At 39.0% G+C, this 23,763-nt stretch overlaps 1 protein-coding gene across 1 annotated transcript; it reads left to right on the top strand.

The window, feature by feature from the left end:
• Nucleotides 1-20,255: 20,255 nt before the first annotated feature.
• LOC138868515 (uncharacterized) lies at nucleotides 20,256-23,422 on the top strand. The gene is made up of 4 exons (XM_070146070.1): nucleotides 20,256-20,619; nucleotides 22,089-22,348; nucleotides 22,463-22,670; nucleotides 23,016-23,422. Exons 1-4 carry the CDS (start codon nucleotides 20,256-20,258, stop codon nucleotides 23,420-23,422), a joined length of 1,239 nt encoding a protein of 412 aa, XP_070002171.1.
• Nucleotides 23,423-23,763: the final 341 nt, after the last annotated feature.

Genomic DNA, 23,763 nt, shown 5'->3' with positions numbered 1-23,763 from the left:
CTGATTTTACTGATATGTTCGTACTCAGTCACATTCATGCATTCATATCATATTTCAGTCTCAATTGTTATTTATTAATACATCATATCATTGTTATCGAGCTAGTTTCATGACATTGTGAGCCCGTGAGTGTGACTGGAGAGATTGAGGACTAAGTGAGGCTGAGAGTCTGATTATGAGTGACAATTATGGGATTGGGCTGCACGTCGCAACAAGTTATATTGATTACATTTTATGAGATCGGACTGCACGCCGCAACGATATAGCGTTTGGGCTGAAGGAGCCCATCCGGAATCTTGCACACCCCTAGTAAGCGCAGTGGACTATATATATATGTAGATGGATCGGGTTGCACACCGCTACAGGCCTTATGGCTATATGTATATGGATCGGGTCGCATGCCTTGCACGCCGCATCGAGTATTGTATATTGCTGAGTGATTGAGTGTGTTGAGTATTGAGCATGGTAAGAGATAATGCGAGACAGCGAGGTTGAGTAATCTTAGAATATGAGTACATGAGTTCATTAGTGAGAGGCATTGCATTTGACATGCGTACTTCAAATACATGCCTAGAGATGCATTTCCTTTTGTTGCCTTGTTTTGGAGACATTCATGATTTTACTTGTATCTTGACATGTAGGCATTGAGATATACTTTCCTCATGCTATCTTAAAATGAAACATTTACCTAATGCTAGGTTTTTGGGAAAAATTTTGGTTTTAAAACTTACTCATATTTTTGACGATTTCGGTAAAGGATTTGGGTTTTCACTGCTATACTTGAAAAACGGAACTATTTTTGGAAATTATGAATAAGCTGAGCATTTTGATTCCGAGTTAATTCTATTATTATTTACTTTACATTATTATGAATTGTTGTTGGCTATTAGTGTTGGACCTGACCTATGTTCTAGCTCATCACTACCTTCAACCTAAGGTTAGGTTTGTTATTTACCAGTCCATGGGGCCGGTTGTACTAATACTACACTTCTACACTTTGCGTGCAAATGTTGGCTGTTGTTGTTGCTGTGTTTGATGGTTGCTGGATTTGAAGGTGTGCCCGCATTTCTGTTGTAGCTGCCTCTTGTTCATGGTAGCCGTAGATACATAAGAACTCTGTTTATGTACTTTTCAGACAGACGATGTATTTACTTCATATCAGCTTTGTAAATTTTATTCATAGAAGCTCATGATTTGTACTACCAGTTCTTGGAGAATGTATAAAATTCAATTAACTTCTCTATTTAATTATTTGATTGACTTCATAGGAATTGGATAGATATTAGTTGGCTTACCTAGCGGGTTGGTTAGGTTCCATCAAGACTAGTGGATTTTGGGTCGTGATTGATTGGTATCAGAGCTTTATGTTCATAGGTTCTACAAGTCATGAGCAAGTGTGAAGTAGAGTTTTGCGGATCGGTATGATGATGTCCATACCTATCTTCGAGAGGCTACAAGACACTTAGGATATACTTCTCATCTTTCTTTCCTTATCGTGCGACATTGATTCATCTTGAAACATAATCATTTGAATTCTTTCCACTCATTCGTATGCGCACATGAGCGCTCGGTATCAGCTGTGCGTCGACATCTTGTGATTCCATGGATGAGGTGCAAGATGTGATTTCTGTGTGTTGATGATGGGCCAGTTTGGAGGACTTGAGGTCGAGTTTTGACTGTAGCTTGAGCATAGAGATGTTGATTGTGTGAACACGTGATTTTGGACTTATATGTTTGGAAGCGTCCCTATGAGTGGAATTTGCGAATAGATGAGTGGTCGAATGGCTATATGATGAGTATGATGTGACTACGGGTGTGCTCAGATAGATTGAATTTGATTAAAAGAGTTTGATTGAGATGTAAATTGGATGCTTGATTTCTATCTTGATTTGACGTATAGTCTCGAGTTATGGGTGTGTTGAAGGATCTTTTCATGTTGTTCAGTTGAGGAGTAAAGTGGATCTTCATGTCGTAATATGAGTTCAGACTCAGGAAGATTAAGTGATTGCATAATAGTTATGACTGCGAAAGGGTATAAAGAGATGTTAGTTTGAGGCGAAGCAGGGGGGTTATCTCCTACAGGGTGTCCTGAGGTTTGTATGATCCCTATGTTGTTTTGTAGAGAGTTCTCTTTTACTAGTGAATTATGTGTTGCAATTTGAGTTTGGATCGCTTATGAGAGTTGGCTTGACTGTTACAGGGGCGAATGCGAGATTTGTAGATGATTTGAGATATTAGATGGTTTGTGGTACATGAGCTTATGAAGGATTTAGTTGAATCCCACTGTGGTATTATGGCAGTAATAGAGTATGGGCATTGTGAGTTATTGTGTATTTTGATCTATGGTTTTGAGCCAAGTGGGTGAGTCTGCTATCAGCGGGTTGATTACACGGTTATGTGTTGTATTGATTTCGGGTTTGAGGTATACTTGTGAATAAGTTATGTCCCGCGGAGGGTGAGATCAAGGATGAATCGAGTAAGGGAATTTTTGGGCACTGGTTGTATTATGCTTTATGGGTATATGAGGATCATGGAACGATTTGAACTGTTACTGGTGAAAGATGTAGTGCGCATGGAGTAGGAATCTACTCGGTTGCTTAAAAGTGTGGATTACTTCTTAAGATGTTGGTGTACAAATGGGGCACATGTTGTTTGGTTCGTTTGATCAGTTTAATTGAGATTCGAGCAATGTGGATGACTCTCGAGAATGGTTCTAATGAATTCAAGATATATATGTATCAATTTATAATCTCCAGGATGTGTTTATGGCTAGAAACTGAGATTTACATTGGATGGTGTCGAGATTTGTGGCATTTTTATACCCTTATAGATTATACATTTCAGTGTTAGGAAGGTGAAGGGAACAACTTTAGATAAGCAGAAGGTCTCTTCGGAGTAGGTATCTCCGTTATGATACTTTTGGGGTACTGTAGAGGAAATTCAGCGGTTTATGAGCCTTAGGGCGGTATGGTCCCATGTTAGAGTTCGTGGGGCAAGTTTTAGTTAAGGATAATAGTGTTATAGCAAGGAGAAGTATCAATTTAAAGGCAATTCAGGAGGAACTCGGAGAATTAGGACAGCTTGGTAACGGGTTAGATCAGCATGGTAACGGATGTGATTGGCTCTTTTGGATCTTATGATGCGGTGAGTCTCTACAGGTGTTTTGTGGCAATAATCTTGGGTTTGGTGACCTACGTGGCATGGTTGAGTTAGAGAGATTTAGTTCTGATGGCTTGGTTATGTGCAAATGGGTTTCGAAGAGTTCTCAATAGTTTCTACCATGGTTCGAGGAGTATATTCCCTATTGGCGTAAGAAGCATGTAGCGTATAGTGATTTTCTCATGGATGAAATCAAATAGAAGGTCTTTGGCTAATTGAGTATGTAGTTGCTTGTGACACGGAGTGGATTATGAAGTTCTCGTATTTTTCATATGATGGCATGATATACGCGGTGTGTTGTGTAGGATTGAGATTTGCATATGTAAGGTCACGATTCAGTTTCGAAGGGAAGGTCATGAGTCCTTACGCAACATGGACGGTTTCAGATGACTAGGTAAATGATATTACTATTTGGTATGGCTTGATGAGAGTTTACATTTCTGAAGGGGAAACGAGTTTTGATTTATGGATACATCATTGGTGTTGCGGCACTCTCCTAGTTGATCGATTGTTGCTATTCAAGTTTTGCTATGTGGGGCACAAAAGAATTTTGGAGTATTTCTCATGGGATGGTCGTGTATGAGAGATGTGTAGGCATTCTGGCAGTGGAGTTGAGATCAAATACGGTGATTCATGTGTGCTATGGATTTGGAGATTGGGATTTCTCATGAGTAGATTATTTCATGGTTATGGACTGTGGAGATGTGGCCAAAGCTAGTCAGATGATGGTATATGTTATGGTTGGGTCATTGTGGATCTTCGAGGGAGGGGGGAAGGTGTTATTTATCTATTTGTGGATGACCAGAGTTAATTTGGGGGTCCATTGGTAGGCCCAATTAGGATGTGTATCCTACACCGTGTCAGATTGGGTAGCTCCATACTACTATTATTGAGGGATGTACTATTCAGTTAGAATTGATTTTATCCATATCGGATATGTTTTATGTGTTACTCTTCCATGCTATGAGGGGTTGTGATTCATTGTTTTTATGCACATACGGTGCAGTGCTATTTGGGCTTTATAGCGGAATTTGAGCGAGATAAGTATTTAGGTATTGCATTGTTGATTGCGCGTTGTCTATGTTCTTTCCGGATTATGTCATTTCGTTATTTTCTCTCTGTGGTTATGGTAATGCACTTTTGGTACTTGATATCGAATTTCGCGTGGTCATTGATTTTGAGCAGGGTGGATCGAGGTATATAATATGGACTAGCATTTGTATGGGGGTCACGAATTGTACCGGAGTTATATTGGGGTATGATCCTTTGTGTTAGGATCATATGTTTTGGTTCTGTGGCGTGTGATAGATTTCAGCACTTTGTTGGGGCAATACTTGTTAAGCTTGCGGGATAGTACTCTCGTTTGAGCCATTTTCCATGATTTAGGTATATTTGGATTGTTGCTTACTGGTGCACGGATTGTACGGGTTATGGCTTTAGATTGTATCGTTGTTTCATATCACCAGAGTGGTCGTGTTGGATGAGATGAGGTTATCGGACCTAGAATGGATACTAACAGAATTGGTTACAGCATGGTTGGAAGGATAATATTGAAAGTCGGCTTAGAAAGTGGCTATAATTCTTGTCGAAGGAGCGAGAGCTCCATCACTTGTTAATCTGATGAATGGTTATGGGTTTTGCATGCTTCTTTCATCATCATGAAGGTTTTAGAATGAGGCTTTGTTTGATACGAGGTTTATTACCGGTATTGGATTGTTTTGAGCAGTTACTATGATTAGAAATTTTTGCTATGAGTATTTGAGTTATGCGGTATATCATGTGACTACATCTTGGGTTATGGTGATGGCTTGATATAATTGGTTCAAACTTATGCAGTGTGTAGATGAGAGATTTGGATCTTATAGTAAATTCCAGATGTTGGAAATTGACTTCTAAGGCTTATGGGCTAGGTTGGATTAAGAAATTTTAGTTATATTGTGTTATTGGACCTATATGAGATATGGTGATATGGGACCACCCCCGGGTATGTGCATGGTAAGGTTACACTGCGGTTGGATGACTTTGAGAACAACTCTTGGCACGTTTGAGGATGAATGTATGCTTAAGTGGGGAAGGATGTAACGACCCGATTGGTCGTTTTGAAAATTTGCACTTCGCTCGGTTGTTTGAGGGCATGAGTAGATCCGTATGATGTATTATGACTTATGTAAAACGTTAGTTTTGGTTTTTAGGTTATTCGGAATTGATTTGGAAGAACGATTCTCAGCTAGAAACTTTAAATTTGAAAGATTTGATCAAGTTTGACTTTTTAGTATTTGACCTCGGATTGGATTTTTGATGGTTCTGTTAGCTCTATTGGGTGATTTTGGACTTAGGAGCACATCCGGATTGTGATTTGGAGGTCCACAGTAAAATTTGGGTTAAAATGGTGAAAGTTGGAAATTTGGAAAGTTTAACCTGGAGTGAACTTTTTAATATTGGGGTCGGATTCCGATTTCGGAAGTTGGAACAGGTCTGTAATGTCAAATATGACTTGTGTGCAAAATTTGAGGTTAATGGACGTGATTTGATAGGTTTCGGCATCAGTTGTGGAAGTTGGAAGTTTCAAAGTTCATTGATTTCAAATTGAGGTGTGATTCGTTGTTTTGATGTTATTATGTGTTTCTTGAGGCCTCGTGTAGGTCCGTGTTATGTTAGGGGACTTGTTGGTATGTTTGAACGGGGTCCCGAGGGGCTCGGGAGTGTTTCGGATTGATTTCGGACCATTTTCCTTCATTTTTCACTATTGTATTCTCCTAGTTTCTGGTGTCACATCCCTTCATCGCATTCACGTGGCTAGTATCGCGAACGCATAGTGTATTTTGATGGCAGCAGCAAATTGTTCTTCGTGATCACGATGTATGTCCCGCATTCGTGTAGTGTTGGGGCAAGACTTCTTCGCGTTCGCGTATGGGGGATCGCGTTCATATAGAGTTGAGCTGGGAGCTGGAGCTGGAGGACCTTTCTTCATTGCGTTCGCGAGGCTTGGGCCGCGTTCGCGTAGTTTTGTCTCCGATGTGAATCGCGTTCGCGAGGCTTGTTCCGCGAACGCGTAGAGCATTTTTGGTGGCTGATAGTTTTGTTCATCGCGAACGCGATGGTGTTACCACATTCGCGAAGGAGGATGTCTGGGCAGAAGTATAAAGTACTCTATTTCGAGGGTTTCAGCCATTTTTACATTTTTGGAGCTATGGAGCTCGGATTTAGGCGATTCTTGAAGCAATTTTCGCCATATGAATTGGGTTAAGTGTTCTCTACTCATTTTTGGTTATATTCCATGAATCTATCTTCAATTTTAGCTTTTGGTTAATGAATTTTAAAGAGGAAATTAGGGGTTTTGGCCTAAAGTTTCATAATATGAGATTTTGAGTTTTGAACATTGATTTGGAGTCGGAATTGAGTGAAACTAGTATGGTTGGACTCGTAATTGAATGGGTTATCGGATTTTGTGAGTTTTGTCGGCTTCCAAGGCGTGGTCCCAGGTGTGATTTTTGGCCGATATTGGGATTTTGATTAAAGATTTGACCTTTTTCGATTGAGATTGGTTCATTTAGTATTGTTTGATGCATTTGAGTTGCTTTTGGCTAGTTTTGAGCCGTTCGAAGGTCGGTACATGCAAGATGGCATTTTTGGCGCATCGCTTGACTTGCTCGGTATTGGAGTTGGCTTTTTCGAGGTAAGTAACTCTTCTAAACTTATTGATGAGGGTATGAAACCCCAAATTACGTGTTAAGTGATTTGTATTTAGATGACACACATGCTAGATGACGGGCGTGTGGGCGTGTACCCTGTGAATTGTTACTCCGTTGTATCTATGGCACTGTATAGTGGCCCTATCTTGTTGTTATTTGTGTTTTCATCATGTGATAAAATAATTGAGCAATCAATCATGCTAGGTATCATGTTAGGCTTTACGCCGATACTGTCGGGACCCGTAGTGGTCATTTCATGCTATCATCTCACTGATTTTACTAATATGTTGGTACTTAGTCATATTCATGCATTAATATTATATCTCAGTCTCAGTTGTTATTTACTGATACATCATATCCTTATTGTCGGGCTAGTTGCATGACATTGTGAGCCCGTGAGTGTGACTGGAGAGATTGAGGACTGAGTGAGGCTGAGAGTCTGATTATGAGTAACAATTATGGGATGGGCTGCACGTCGCAACATGTTATATTGATTACATTTTATGAGATCGGACTCCACGTCGCAGCGATATAGTGCTTGGGCTGAAGGAGCCCCTCCAGAGTCTTGCATACCCCTAGTGAGCGCAGTTGACTATGTGTATATGTATATGGATCGGGTTACACGCCGCAACGAGCCTTATGGATATATGTATATGGATCGGGTTGCATGCCACAACGAGCCTTATGACTATATAAATGGATTGAGTTGCACGCCGCAATGATTATTGTACATTACTGAGTGATTGAGTATGCTGAGTATTGAGCATGGTAAGAGATAATGCGAGACAGTGAGGTTGAGTACTCTGAGAGTGTGAGTACATGAGTTCATCATTGAGAGGCATTGCATTTGACATGCGTACTTGAGATACATTCCTAAAGATGCATTTCCTTTTACTGCCTGGTCTTGGAGACATTCATGATTTTACCTATATCTTGACATGTAGGCATTGAGATATACTTTTCTCATGCTATCTGAAAATGAAATATTTACCTGATGAAAGGTTTTTGGGAAAAATTTCAGTTTTCAAATTTACTCATATTTTTGACAATTTCGGTAAAGGATTTGGGTTTTCACTGCTATACTTGAAAAGTGGAACTATTTTCGGAAATTATGAATAAGCTGAGAATTTTGAATTTCGAGTTAATTCTTTGTTATTTGCTTTACGTTATTATAAACTGTTGTTGGCTATTAGTGTTGGACCCGACCTGTGTTCTAGCTCGTCACTACTTTCAACCTAAGGTTAGATTTGTTACTTACCAGTACATGGGTTCGGTTGTATTGATACTACACTTCTGCACATTGCGTGTAGATGTTGGCTACTGTGTTCGACGGTTTCTGGATTTGAAGGTGTGCCCGCATTTCGGTTGTAGCTGCCTCTTGTTCAATGTAGCCATAGATTCATAAGAACTCTGTTTATGTACTTTTCAAACAGAAGATGTATTTACTTCATGTCAGCTTTGTAAATTCTATTCATAGAAGCTCATGATTTATACTACCAGTTCTTGGGGAATGTATAAAATTCAGTTAACTTCTCTATTTAATTGTTTGATTGACGTCATTGGAATTGGATAGTTATTAGTTGGCTTACCTGGCGGGTTGGGCTAGATGCCATCACGACTAATGGATTTTGGGTCGTGACATATGATTTTTGCTAAGGTGTCCAAATGAGTGCAAATTTGATGTTTCATATTGTATTCTCCAAGGGATAGCACATAATTACCTCCATGAGGTTGTCCCACTTTACCAGTTGCACCATTAAATTTTGCGACGATCCTATGACCCCCCTAAATTTATTTGAAGTAAAATAAAGACCACCTTTTTTGCTATGTGGTACTTGGTCTGTTTTGAAGTAAAAATTCTATTTTCATTTATTTATTTATTTACTTTTTTCTCTTTCTCTCTCGTTTTCTTTTCTTTTTCTCTTTCTTGTTTCTTCTTCTTTGATCACCACCACCACCTATCATTCTCCATATCCAAAATTTCCAGCAAGCCAACATCGAAAGCTTATAAAACCCATCAAAAATTGTTCCTAGTTTGAGTTTGATTTTTAGTGGAGTTTCTAAATTTTTATTTCAATTTCTTGGATACTTTCGGCAAAGTCGAAGCCTTATCAACTCGGTTTAAATGACAACGAATGATTGAAGTGAAAATTATCACCACAAAATCGTAATACAGCGAACAAGAGCCAATCTCGGATTTTATTTGGGTGGTGATTTAGATTTTCAAATTTTTAGTTGGTGGTTTAGATAATGGTAGATTTGGTGGTGGTTATGATAATGGTAATTTGATTTCAGTTACTTGATATCTGAAGGATGATTTTTCCCTGGCTTGATTTTAGTTTTGATGGAGGTTGTGTTATGGCGATCTATGGTGGAGGTATTGTGACAAAGTTATTGGAGAAGAAGGAAGGGGAAAAAATAAAGGTAAAAAAAGAAGAAAAGAAAAATATAAACAAATAAAATAAAAATAGTGAATAAAATAAAATAATATAAAAAGAAATGACATGGCATAACATGATTGGTGCATGTGATCTACTGATTTCTTTAAAATTGGTGGTTGTCTCAGAATGTTGCATTTATTTCACTTCAAACAAATTCAGGGGGGTTATAGGACCCCCTGTAAAATTTGAGAGTGCAACTGGTATAGTGAGACAACCCCAGGGAGGTAATTATGTATTATCCCTATTCTCCAAACAATAGAGTCGATTGCAATTACTTCTAAAGTTATAGCTAAAACTACTAATTACAAGCAAAGGAATTAAAGCGAACACGTATCATGCAACTGAAAATGGCTTATTTTATATAAAAAGAACCGACCGTGTAACCTCAATATGGCATAATTAGTTCATGGGTGTACTTAGCTTGCTTAAATCCTTTGATTAGTGATTATGATCCAATTGTTAGCTACCCACTAGAATTTCTCAATTCATGCTTATCCGTATTAAGTCTTTCCAAACCCAAAGGAATGCATTAAAAGCCAATTGATTAGGCCCAATTGTAGAAATCTTCCTATTTTTAGTTTGATTTTATTGATCAAACTTTATTAATTTCTTAATAAGCTCAAATTCTTGCTACATGTTAACTACCCAATCTAGTTTTCACTTTTTCAAAAAAGATATTGTCACGACCTAAAATCCCAACCCGTCGTGACGGCGCCTAACACACTGGCTAGGAAAGCCAAAATATAACAACAGCTTAAGTCTGAATCCCAATATAACCAAAATACTGCTAATACAAGATAAATATCCCAGAAACTGGTAAAGACAGAGTTATGAGCTCTACAACGGAATACAAGTCTAAAACTGAATAATAATAACATCGTCTGAACTATAGCAACAGTATGTAAAGAAAAGACAAGTCAAACCGCGATAAATGATGCAGCTCTACCTCGCCTCTCGAAAATAGTCCAACAAGCAAGTCTACTGATGATAACTGGTCACCACACCTGAATTTGCATAATTAAGTGCAGAGTATAATATGAGTAAGAACGATCCAATATACTCAATAAATATCGTAACTACCTCAGCGAGGTAAAAGAAACAAGAATTTTAAATGAAACCTACTATAACCTGTACAGTTTCATAAAATCCAACAAGTATAAAACAATAATGTGAACATGTATAAGATACTGAAAAGACTATCTCTGTCTCCGTGTACAATTACTCAAAATCTCTATTCAGTCACAAGTACAACATATAAGATGATTTGCAGATAATCAGATAATAAACCATGAAAATTGAAAGTAAAGATGAAATGCAATTCCAAAATAACACTGGACATACTTTCCTCAACCTTTTCATATCCATACCAAATCAATGATCAGTTTTCCTCAATAACCACGTGTACACCATCAAGAGAGAAATATGAAATGGTGACCCTAAAGGGATGGATCTATATCCACACGCTGCACGGACAACTCACGTGCTAATAGAATCTACTGCACGTACGACTCACATGTTGCACGAGCAACTTACGTTCTAATAATATCAATAACTGCATCTGCACGAACAACTCACGTGCTAATAGAATAAACCGCATGGACAACTCACGTGCCAATAATCACAATCCGCTCGGCATGGTTTAAGGCTACCAATCCAGCTCATAACACGGAGAAAGCACATATGCGGGAATACATGAACATGATTAATGATTATTAAGTTTCATACTACTGGACTAGTATAAATAACATGATACAATGTAGGCATGTGCAATTGTAATGACCCGCCCGGTTGTTTGAGAATTTGCGTCCCGTTCGGTAGCTAAGGTCTCGATCAGCTTCATATTGTGTATTATGACTTTCTTGTGTAGCTGGATTCGATTTTCAAATGATTCGAAATTGATTTGGAGGAATGATTCTTATTTTAGAAGCTTAAGTGGTAAGAGTTGATCGTAGTTTGACCTTTGGGTTGACGACTCTGAAATGATATTTTGATGATTCCAATAGTTTCTTATGGTAATTTTGGACTTAGGCATATGTCCGAATTTATATTTGGAGGTTCGTAGGTTGATTTGATGCATTTTGGCGAAAGTTAGAAAGTTGAGAGATTTAACCGAGAGTTGACTTTATTGATAAAGGGTTCAAATTGCAATTCCGAGAGTTAGAAAAGCTCCGTTGAGTCATTTGGGACTTGCATGCAAAATTTAGAGTTATTCAGAGTTGATTTGATATGATTCGAAGCGAGATGTAGAAGTTGAAAGTTCAAAAATTCATTAGGGTTGACTCGATGTGTGATTCGTGATTTTGGTATTGTTTAATGTGATTTGAGGCTTTAAACGAGTTTGTATTGTGTATTAGAACTTGATGGTATGTTCGAACGGGGTCCCGGGAGGCCTCGCATGTGTTTCGGATGGGCCACTGGCCATTTCTCCATGTATTAGACTGCAATTTCTGTTACCCGGTGTTCTTCAATGATGAAGCAATCGCATTCGCATAGAGTCATGTGAAAGCTGTCATTTTTGTTATTCACGGTTGCGAAGAACCGACCACATTCGCGATGCTTGGGGGCCTTATTTCTTTGCGTTCGCAATCTATGATACGCCATCGCGTATAAGGAACTGGAAGGGGTCATCAAGAGTTGTTCTCCGCATTCGCGAGGTTGAGAATGCGTTCGTGATATTTGCTGGGGGTTAAGAGTCGCGTTCGTGAAGCACAATTTGGCAGCTAAAGGTTTTGGTCTTCGCAATCGCAAGGGAGGTTCCGCGATCGCGATGTATAATTCACTGGGCAGGATATAAATACTCTATATCGAGGGTTATGATATTTTTATCACTTGTTGAGTTAGAGAGCTCGGTTTATGGCAATATTTGAAGGAGTTTTACGTGTTGGTTTGGGGTAAGTGTTCTTTACTCGGATTTAATTATATTTCATGGTTCCATCATTATTTTTATCATTAAGTTAGTGATTTGAGTTGGGGAAAATTGGGGATTTTTATAAAAACTTTCAAAAATGTAAAATGAGTATTTGAAGACCGATTTGATGTTGGAATTGGATAATTTTGGTATGGTTGAACTGTAGCGGAATGGGTGTTCGGATTTTATGAGTTTTGTCAGGTTTTGAGGTGCGGTCCTGGGGTTGACTTTTTAGTTTTCATTAAAGATCCAATCTTTATTATTTGGAATTGTTTTATATGGATTTTATTTATGATATTAAGTTATTTTTGGCTAGATTTGAGTTGTACGAAGGTTGTTTCTCGCGAGAAGGTCATTTTAGAGTATTGGTTTTGCTTCTTTGAGGTAAGTATCTTGCCTAACTTTCTGTGGATGAACTATCCCTTAGTATTTGAGTTGTTTGTGCTATTTGTGTTATGTGAAAGCCGTGTACGCGAGGTGATGAGTGCGTACTCAGGTTTATATGTGAAAATTGACCAGCTTAGAGTTTTAGGCTTCTTTCATGTATTTATTTGGAATTGTTAGTACATGTTATATCTTTTATTCGTCATGTTTAGTTTCACATACTTTATTTGAAGTTGTTGTTACCTGTCACATCCTTTACTTGCCAAGTTTACCCTTATATACTTTATTTGAAGTTGTTATCTCTTTTATCATTATGTGACTTCCTTTATTGTTGAGTTACTCTTAATTGAAATTGTTATTACATGATATCCTTTTGTTGCCGGGTTATTCTCATGCCTTTATATGTAGTTGCTAGTTCGTGCCATCTCTTTCATTGTTAGCCTATTTCATACACTATAATCCGCAGTTTGCCATTTCATGGAAATACCTTCATTATCGAGTTTATCCTTAAGCAATTAATTGAAGTTGCAGTTATTGAAAGTCATTAATCTATTTTAATTGAAGTTGTGATTAAAGGGGGTGTTGTACATTGTTGAGTCACTTTCCCGTTTATTTTATTGCTATTGATATTATATACGCATTGTGGTTAAGCCGTGCGCTATTTGTTGTGGAAATATTGGTATTATTACTTCTTTTGGAAAGGTTGTGAATTATTTACACTTGTGGTACGAGTTGATATGTCGTGTTATTGTATGGATTCGCTGTTGTTATGCAGAACATAAGGGTGGCATCTCACTATTATTTTTATGCGGAGCATAAGGGTGGCATCTCACTGTTGTTGTTATGCGGGGCATAAGGGTGGCATCTCACTGTTGTTGATTATGTGGAGTGATACGTGTGGCTATTGTGTTATTGTGCAAGCAAAACAACAAGGGTGGCTATTATGCGGAGTGATACGGGTGGCTATCGGAGTGTACAGGTGGCTATCGGAGTGAAACTGGTGGCTAATTATATTGTCAGGGCAAAGTAATATGGGTGGCTATCGGAGAAATAAGGGTGGCAATGTTAAGGATGATGTGTGATGGCCAGGGGGAATTATGTTGACGATATTTCTGTGATAGTATGATTCTACTTGTGTATGTCATACACCTTACATAACTTGTTGTGTTGCATCCAATGAGCTACTCGATGTCTTTGATATTACTTGTTGACTTGGGCTGTAATAGTACACTTGCACAAGCATACATCATAGCATGCCACTTATACTAGTTCAGGAGTACAAAACTTAACATTTATTGATCATGCCCATATATTCTTGTATTATCTGCCTTCATGTTGATATTGAGTCTGTGGCCATGCTGGGCGGATTATGATATTGAGCCTATGACCATGTCGAGCGGGTTGTGATAGTGAGCATGTGACCACGTCAGGCGAATTGTGATTGTGCGTCTGTGATCATGCCGGGCGGATTGAGATATTTGAACGTGAGTTGTCCGTACAGTTATGATTAGAAATGTGGGCACAAGGTGCCGTGAGCATATGATCTATGGATTGAGATCGTGACTTGTGATTATGAGATGAGGTATCTCGGAGTAATTTCGTTGCGAAACTTGTGTTAGAACGGCTTGATTCATTGATTGTTATTTGTTTTCCTTATTTCGCTTCAATGGTACTTTTACAGTGTTCTTATTACTTTACTGTTTATATCAGATGTTGATTTTTGTTGCCATTTACTAATTCTTTCTTTTATTATTAGCTTTATACTTATATACTACACATGCTATTTTCACTAGTAGGTGTTGTGACTTGTACGTCGTCACTAATCCACTGAGGTTAATCTTGATACTTACTGGGTACCGATCATGGTGTACTCATACTGTACTTCTTCACTTTTTTGTGCAGCTCTAGGTATTGGAGATATCGGACTCAGGCAGAGTTAGCTTATTGATCGCGAGGATTCAAGGTAGAGCTGCTTGGTCATCGTAGTCCCTTGGAGTCCTTTCCTTTCCTTGTATTGTGAGCTTATTATTTGAATAGTATTGTATTTTGATCTTTGAGATCTTTCCATGTATTCAGCTAGAGTTCGTGACTCTGTATTACCTAGTCTTCGGAGGGTGTTGTGATTATTGCCGCGTAGGCTTATTTCCCATTTGTTTCGATATTTATATTAAACTCTGTTTTAAATTATCATTGTTAAACTAGATTAATTGTTGTAAGTACTCGGCTTACTTAGTCGTAGAGACTAGGTGTCATCACGATGCCTAAGATGGGATTTTGGGTCGTGATAAGTTGGTATCAAAGCTCTAGGTTCCTAGGTTCTACGAGTCACGAGCAAGTTTAGTAGAGTCTTGCGGATCGGTACAGAGACGTCTGTACTTATCTTCAAGAGGCTATACAAAATTATTAGGAAAACTCCACTTCTTCATTCATGTCGTACTAATTTGTTGATTTCAATGTTTGAGCCTTTGTATCTCTATTCTCTCATAGATGGTGAGGACACACACTACTAGATCAGTCGAGAAGATACCTACGCTTCTTGCTAGATCTGCGAGAGGCCGGGGCCAAGGTAGAGGACGAGGAGGGGCACGTGCCACAGCTAGAGAACCTACCAGAGCATCAACTAGGGAGCCACCAGTAGTTCCGAATAGGGGACATGCATCGGAGGCACCTGTTGTTACCCCGGACTTCAGGAGGCTTTGGCACAGTTCCTGTGCATGTTTGATACATTGGCTCAGGCAGGATTGATCTCCGTTGTACCAGCCACTTTACTGATTGGGGAAGGAGCTCAGGCTTTCCCCGCCCGTACTCTAAAGCAGCAGGATCATGTTGGTCATGCTCCAAGTGTGGTGTCGGTACAACTTGTTATTCCGGTTCAGCCTAAGGTCTGGCCAGGGGCATCAGAGGAGGAGAAAAAGAGGCTTGATAGGTTCAAGAGCTATGGTCCACCTACTTTTAGGAGCGCATCTACGGAGGATGCATTGGGTTTTCTAGAGAAGTGTCACCATATTCTCCGTACCATGGGTATTTTGGAGGTGAGCGGAGTTGCTTTTACTACATTTCAACTGTCGAGAGTAGCGTATCAGTGGTGGTAGGTTTATGAGGAGGGTAGGCTAACTGATGCAACACCACTCACTTGGACTCGGTTTTTTGAAATGTTTTTGAGGGAGTTTGTTCCCCAAGCCCTCCGGGATGCGTGGCGTACGAAGTTCGAGCAGCTGCGCCAGGGCTCCATGACGGCGCCTGAGTATGCCATCAGGTTTAGTGAGCTATCCCGTTATGCACATACTTTTTTCCACAATCAGAGAGCGAGTTTGTAGATTTATTGAAGTTCTCAGTTATGGTCTTAGATTCAGCATGGCTCAGGAGTTAGAGTCTGATGCTCCATTTAAGCAGGCCGTGGAGATTGCTAGGAGGTTAGAGTGTATTTAGGGTAAGGAGAGGGAGGATAAGGAGACCAAGAGATCTCGAGGTTCTAGAGATTTAGTGGATTCTACTCTTCATCTATGACTCATCACGATAGAGGCTTGGGCAGTCGGCCAGTCCAGTCTGTACTTCATACTACTCGTGGTGCTTGAGTTAGTTAGGGACCTCAGGGTACTCATATAAGGCAGTCATCTTTTAGTGCACCACCGACACAGTGTTCTTACAATGGTTATTCTAGTTATCTGGCACAGACGAAATACAAGCTTCCACACCCGAAGAGGGGTTCTTATGAGTGTGGCGATACTAGGCACATTATGTGAGATTGTCCCTAACTTAGGAGAGGTAGACTTCACCAGAGCGCTCAGGCTATGGGCTCCGTTCCATTTGCTACTCTTCCTGCACAACTAGCTAGGGGTGTAGGACAGACGGGTAGAGGGAGCCCTAGAGTGGGAGGCCCCGCCCATTGATATGCTTTCCATGGTAGGGCTGAGGCCACTGCACCAGATTGTGTCGCTATAGGTATGGTTTTGATTTTTCATAGACGAGCATAAGTTTTATTTTGATTTGGTCATTGTTATCGGAGTGAGTCCTCCTATTTTGCTTAATATATGGGTGTATTTTGTGATTCTTATACTTTGCTTATGTGTTTACCTCTGTTGAGAGAATTCTATAGTGATAGTCGTGCTTATAGTTTCAGTTTGCCCACTATTGAGGGCTATGAGACTAGAATGAATTTTCTGTTATTCATTACTGTAGGTTTTGATTTGATTTCTGGATGGTTTGGTTACGATTTGTGATTTAGGTGCTCTACCGCTATGGAAATTCCATTATTTGTTGTGATTTTGTTTCGCAAAATTGAGTTAGTGGAAGGTTTCGGTTGGTATGATGTGTATTCTACTTGTGATTTAGAGCTGAGGATAGGATTCTCATGTTTTTGTGTGCTTCGATATGTTTGAACCGGGCTACGTGCTGCGGTGAAGTTAAATTAGCATGATATCCTTGTGATTATTTTATATGTTTCTCTTTTCATATTCAGTCATATTTGCATTGTGCTTATTGGGTTTAGCTTACGAGGTATGTACCTAGATGGCATTGGGTGTGACTTGTTGATTTGGGTGAGTGGTTATGAGGTCTTCATATTTCTTGCATCGTGGTCAATATTGTGAAGGTTTGGGCAAGGTTTTAGCTGCTATGGGATTAGCTGTTGGTGTTGGAATTGATTATGGGCAGCTATTGTGGTCAGAGATGTTGTTATAGGCATATGGGCGACACATTACATCGGGTGGTCATACCTTGTGGGTGTATGCATGAGCCATTGCAGTTGTTTGAGGTTGTTATCATGTGTTAATGTGGGAATCGGGTCTTTGGGAAATGATCGGATGGTGAAAATTTTGGTTGTAAGGTTTATCAGTATGGCTGGAAGGAATAATCTTCCGTTGAGATAGTGTTGTCAAGCTTATGTGGATTGGGGTGATGTGAGATCACCCGCGAGTATGTGTATAGTGAGTTCCTTCAGTGATTCCGTAGCTTTGGAGCGGTACTTGGAACATTCGAGGACGAACGTTTGTTTAAGAGGAGGAAAATAGAACGACTCGATCGATCGTTTTGAGAATTTGCATCCCATTCGGTTGCTTAAGGTCTCGAGCAGCTTCATATTGTGTATTATGACTTGCGTGTGTGGATGGGTTCGATTTTCGTATGATTCATAGTTGATTTGGAGGAATGATTATTGTTTTAGAAGCTTAAGCTAAAAGAGTTGACCAGAGTTTGACCATTGTGTAGACGAATCCAGAATGGTATTTTAATGATTCCAATAGCTTCGTATGGAGATTTTGGAATTAGTCATATGTCCAAATTTAGATTTATAGGCCCGTAGGTTGATTTGATACATTTGGTGAAAGTTGGAAAGTTTAATATTTGGAAGGTTGAGAGGTTTGACCAGGAGTTGACTTTATTGGTATTGGGTTCGAATTGCGATTTCGGGAGTTGGAATAGCCCTGTTGTGTCATTTGGGAAATTCATGCAAAGTTTGAGGTTATTCTATGTTGATTTGATATGATTCAGCGCGAGTTGTAGAAGTTGAAAATTGCTACTGTCACGCCTCGAACCTGGGGAGGCGTGGCTGGCACCCGGTGTCGTGCTGGCATGAGCAAACCACTCTGTAACTCATGATTGTTCGACCAAAACTAGAACATACATAGGTCGAGTTGGCTGAACTCATTCCTTTTGTAACTATCATGGGCCAACATGGCCACAACACATAATGTACAACTGTAAGTGGGCAACACTGTATCAATAAACTATCATTCTTAAGACGTGAATGCATATGGGCCGTCAAGGACTCTAACATACTGTACAAACCGAACCTCTGTCTACAAAGACTCTAAGATTATTTAACATCAAATGGGACAGGGTAGCGGCCTACCCATAAGTCTGAAGTAAAACTCTGACACGATGGCTCATATACTCGACTGCACTCCGAATGAGGAGGAGTCTAACCGATCCTTTGCTAAATGCTAACCTCGTCTACAATGAGGGTTCATCGAATTTATTACTTATACCTGCAGGCATAAATGCAGCGTCCACAATAAAAGGACGTCAGTACGAACAATGTACCAAATATGTAAGGCATGTAAATCAATATATAAAGGACATGAAAGAAACATGGGGTACATGACTCAACCTGTTAGTCTAGATAACTCTGTATATCATTTAGTACTTATAGTATCATGCATATAAGTATGAATTTCATGTCGTGCATAGGTACATGTGTTCATAACATCATCAAGCCTCTAAGGGCATCCCATCATATCATCTCAGCCAGTAAGGGCAAAATCAAAATCATCATCGTATACCAGCAGATCAGGTGGTGGTGCGTATATAACGCCATAACCTTTCCCCATATCCTATATACATATGTATATGTATATATATGTATATATATATATATATATATATATATATATATATATATGTATATAAATATATGTATACATATATACACATATATACGCGTATATAATGCCATCTAGTCACAGGTCAATGTATATGTATAAATTAATGCAATGCATGAGAAGTACGCCAATAAAATCTTTCGGAATGTCATAAAACCATTATGCCTTTGATTAATATCATGAAGTAAATTTTATCAACTTACGTATTTTCTGAGACCTATGAGCAGATGATAGAATAATAGGACACATGGGGAATCAAGAACATAAGCGTCTCTAGTATTTCTATGAATAGAGTCATTTATGAAAATTGCGCATTTGCGAGAAAACTACTTCTATCATATAGACCTTGCCAAAAGAAAGAAGGGATAGCCTTAACATACCTGAGTCAATTATCTTGACAATATTTCCAACATACGTTGATTGCGACAAAACATGTAATGGCGGATCGAAATAGGGAGAACTCCGTATGATATTCTTGAGAACTCATTTTTCCTCAATGTGTCATCACAATTCATCTTACGTTCTTACTGGGTCTCTTTATATTGGAAACTAAAACCCTCACTTTGCAAACAATTTTTATTACCCAAAACTGGAGTCGATTCTCCTAGACCTTCTTTCTTCTTCCATTTATTTGAAATCATACCCATTTGATTTTACACCAAAATTTCTGTATATGGAAAATTGACGTTACATATTGAAGTGATTGGAAGATGGCATGTCATGACACGGAGGCTGGTCAAAGAGTGATGATTAGCAAAGAGGCACGAGTTGCAACAGATACGAGCAGAGGTACAAGTAGAGGCACGCGCAATTATTCAAAAGACTCAGCGCTCGTACCTATTTATACTCAAAAATCAAGGAGAATGAATCTGACAGCACAAGAGAGTACAGATACAGTATTTAATAAGTATTAAATACTAAAAATGTTAGAGAATCTATATTAAATTACAATGATTATGTAATGTATCATTTAATGCATTTAATTGTCTATAATTGCCTTATTATAACAAAGACAAAACGTATATCTTTGAGATAGCTATAAAAAGGAGAGGATGGATCATTTGTAAGGACACGAAAGATCATCTGAATACACTAGTTTACTTTGTTTTCTTCTGCTTATCTAATTGTTAACAAAAATCATTTCCTTTTACTCATTTTTGATTATCAGTAACCCGAGTTCTTCTAAATTAAAGCTTTGACAGAAATTCCACTTTTTGGTTAAATAAATTGGTTCCGTTATCGGGAATATGGTAATCTATTCTTTCTTAGCCTAACCTTTTTTGTTGCATCAACTATGTCAAACATTAATGACAACACCAAAGGAAACCAAGGAAACCTACAACACCAGGGAAATCCACAGGATGATCACAACCCAGTCCGTTCTCCACAAAGCTCCCCTCGGCGGTCTCGAGAAGGCACTCCTCATGGATCTCATGCAAATGGAAACACTCAATTTGAAAATGATGAAGCTGTCAATGAAGCTTTGCAAAAACTAATCGCTCAACAGGTCAATAAAGCTCTTGAGGCCTTTGTTAGCCAGTTAACTATCGCACCCACAACACCTACTCCAAACGACAACACTTTGGAGAACCCTCGTTCTGGGCTTGCCAATTCAGGCAGCGGTGGAATCCCCACCGAGTCACGAGATGGAGAACCAGGTAATTTAGTCAATTCTATTTACAAAATTTAGTACTAACATTGCAGAAACAGCTCAAGGAGCAAAGTGACTGCATAGAGCAAATACCTAGAGTACCGCCCGTAATCAAAGGGATAGATATGGATAAATTTTCACAACAACCCTGGAAGCAAAATGCTGCTCCCCTCTCAATTCCAAAGAAATTCAAAATGCCTCATATTCCAAAATACGATGGAACAACTGATCCACGAGACCACGTGACTGCATTCACAACAGGCGTAAAAGGCAACAACTTGACCAAACAGGAAATTGAATCAGTGCTGGTCAAAAAATTCGGTAAAACACTCACTAAAGGTGCATTAACATGGTATTCTCTTTTACCTAAAAATTCCATAAATGTTTTTGTTGAGCTTGCAGATTCATTTATCAAAGCACACTCGGGAGCTCAAAAAGTCGAAAAAAGAATGCAAAATATTTTCAAAATCAAGCAAGGGGACTCAGAATTGCTTAGAGAGTTCGTGGATAGGTTCTAGCATGAAAGAATGACGTTACCGTGCATACCTGACAACTGGGAAGCTATAGCCTTCCCTAGTAATTTGAATGAAAAAAGCTCCGAAGCCATGAGGTGACTCAAGAAAAGTCTTCATGAATTCCCAGCAACAACGTGGAATGACGTTTACAACAGGTATAGCACGAAGCTAAGGATAGAAGAGGATATTATCTCACAATCTCAAAAAGAAGAAAAGGTGAGTTCGAGATGGGCGAAGATCGAAAAAAGGTCCGGTAAAAATGGGTACGAACCATATATGGGTCCAGTGGGAAAAGATTCACGGTCAAAACTGGACAATCCAAGGTACGATCATAGGTCGAGGAATAGAGAGTCGGGCTCGTCATCAAGATTTGGAAATGATCGAAACGCGCGAAAGTCACGGGATGATGATAGAAACTTGAAAGCAAGATTTAGCGGTTATAATTTTAATGTAAGCACTTCCGAGCTTGTAGCTGTTTTAAGAAGCATGGGTGATAAGGTACGGTGGCCAAAAAAAATGAGATCGAATCCAAACAGGCGCAACCCTGATCACTGGTGCGAATTTCATAACGATCACGGGCATAAAACGACCGACTGTAGGTTGCTACAAGGTGAAGTTGATCATCTATTAAAGCAAGGGTAGCTCACTGAATTATTCAGTGAGAGAGGTAAGCAAGCATACATGAAGAATAGGCAGGAGCCCCCAAAACCACCTTCTCCCAAAAGGATCGTTAATGTCATAAGTTGAGGTGAAGACATCAATGTCATGACATACACAACAACCAATAAAGTTTCCAAAGTCATAATTACCCTCGGGAAGCGGGTGCGGCATGTCTTAGAGGAAGAAAGTATTACGTTTGATGATGCAGATGCGGATGGTGCATTATCTCCACATAACGATGCACTGATAATATCTCTACTTATACATGATACTAATGTGAAACGGTTTTTGATTGATCCAGGTAGTTCCGTGAATATTATTCTACTAAGAGTACTACGCGAGATGCAAACTGAAGATAAATTAATACCAAAGGCGCATACTTTGTCTGGATTTGACAATTCCAGTGTCTTGACGAAAGGGGAGGTAATACTTACTACAGTCACAAAAGGAGTTGTCACAGATACAAAGTTTCAGGTGGTAGATATAGAGATGGCTTACAATATGATTCTCGAAAGACCATGGATCCACGATATAGATGTCGTTCTGTCGACCTTGCACCAAGTAATTAAATTTCCATCACCATGGGGGATATGTCAAATACATGGGGATCAACAGACATCCAGGAATATCAACTCTGTAGTAGATTCAAGTAGAAGAAACGAAGAAAAATAGTAGTTACAGAATCCAGTTGTGGGTACCACCACACAAACCCCAACCGAACAAGGGCGAACAGATGTGGAGACAAGGCCTGATGTCATTCAAGAACCAAAGGAAAATGAAAATATCAAAACAACGATTGAAGAACTGGAAGCTGTAATATTATTTGCACAATGGCCTAAAAGGAAGGTCTACGTAGGGGCCAATCTAAGCCAGGACATGAAAGGTAAGTTGATTGAATTTTTGAAAACTAACGTTGATTGTTTTGCTTGGTCCCATTCTTATATGACAGGAATACCACCGGAAGTAATGACTCACAAATTAAATGAAGACCCATCATATCCGCCTGTCAAACAAAAGAAGAGAAAACAAGGAACTTTCAAAAATCAGGTGATTCAAGATGAGGTCCAAAAATTACTAAACATTGGGTCTATCTGGGAGGTAAAGTATCCTAACTGGTTAGCCAATACTGTTGTGGTACCAAAAACGAATGGTAAATGGCGTGTTTGTGTAGATTACACAGACTTTAACAAAGCTTATCCTAAAGATTCTTTTCCATTACCACATATAGATCAACTAATTGATGCTACTGAAGGGCATGAGTTGTTAAGCTTTTTAGATGCGTATTCAGAATACAACCAGATCAAAATAGATCCTATAGATGAAGAAAAGACTTCATTTATAACAGATAGGGGGACTTACTGTTATAAAGTAATGCCCTTTGGTCTTAAAAATGCTAGTGCAACATATCAAAGACTAGTGACCAAAATGTTTCAAGAACATTTGGGAAAAACTATGGAGGTCTATATAGATGATATGCTCGTTAAAACTCAACATTCAGGGGATCATATATCACACTTGTCTGATACGTTTCAGATCTTGCAAAAATTCAATATGAAATTAAATTTGGAGAAATGTGCATTCGGTGTTGCATTAGGTAAGTTTTTGGGTTTTCTTGTTTCTAACCGTGGTATTTAAGTGAATCCCACACAGATTAAGGCCATTGAAGAAATTCCTAACATGCTTACAAGTAAAAAAGAAGTGCAGAGGTTGACAGGAAGAATTGCAACCTTGGGGAGATTTATTTCTACATCATCAGAAAAGTGTTTTAAGTTTTTTTCAGCTTTTAAAAAGCAAGATCAGTTCGAATGGATTGAAGAATGTCAGCAGGCACTCAAAAATTTGAAGACATACTTGTCAAATCCGCCATTGCTCGGAAAACCAAAGGCTGGGGAAAGACTGTTCATCTACCTTACTGTCTCAGAAGTAGCGGTAAGTGTTGTTTTAGTCCGTGAAGACAAAGGTAAACAATCTCCGAT

This window comes from Nicotiana sylvestris, chromosome 5, assembly GCF_000393655.2.
Source record: "Nicotiana sylvestris chromosome 5, ASM39365v2, whole genome shotgun sequence".
Classification (NCBI taxonomy): Eukaryota; Viridiplantae; Streptophyta; class Magnoliopsida; order Solanales; family Solanaceae; genus Nicotiana; species Nicotiana sylvestris.
Note: the sequence above shows the minus strand (reverse complement) of the source record. Positions and strands in the feature narration are given on the sequence as shown.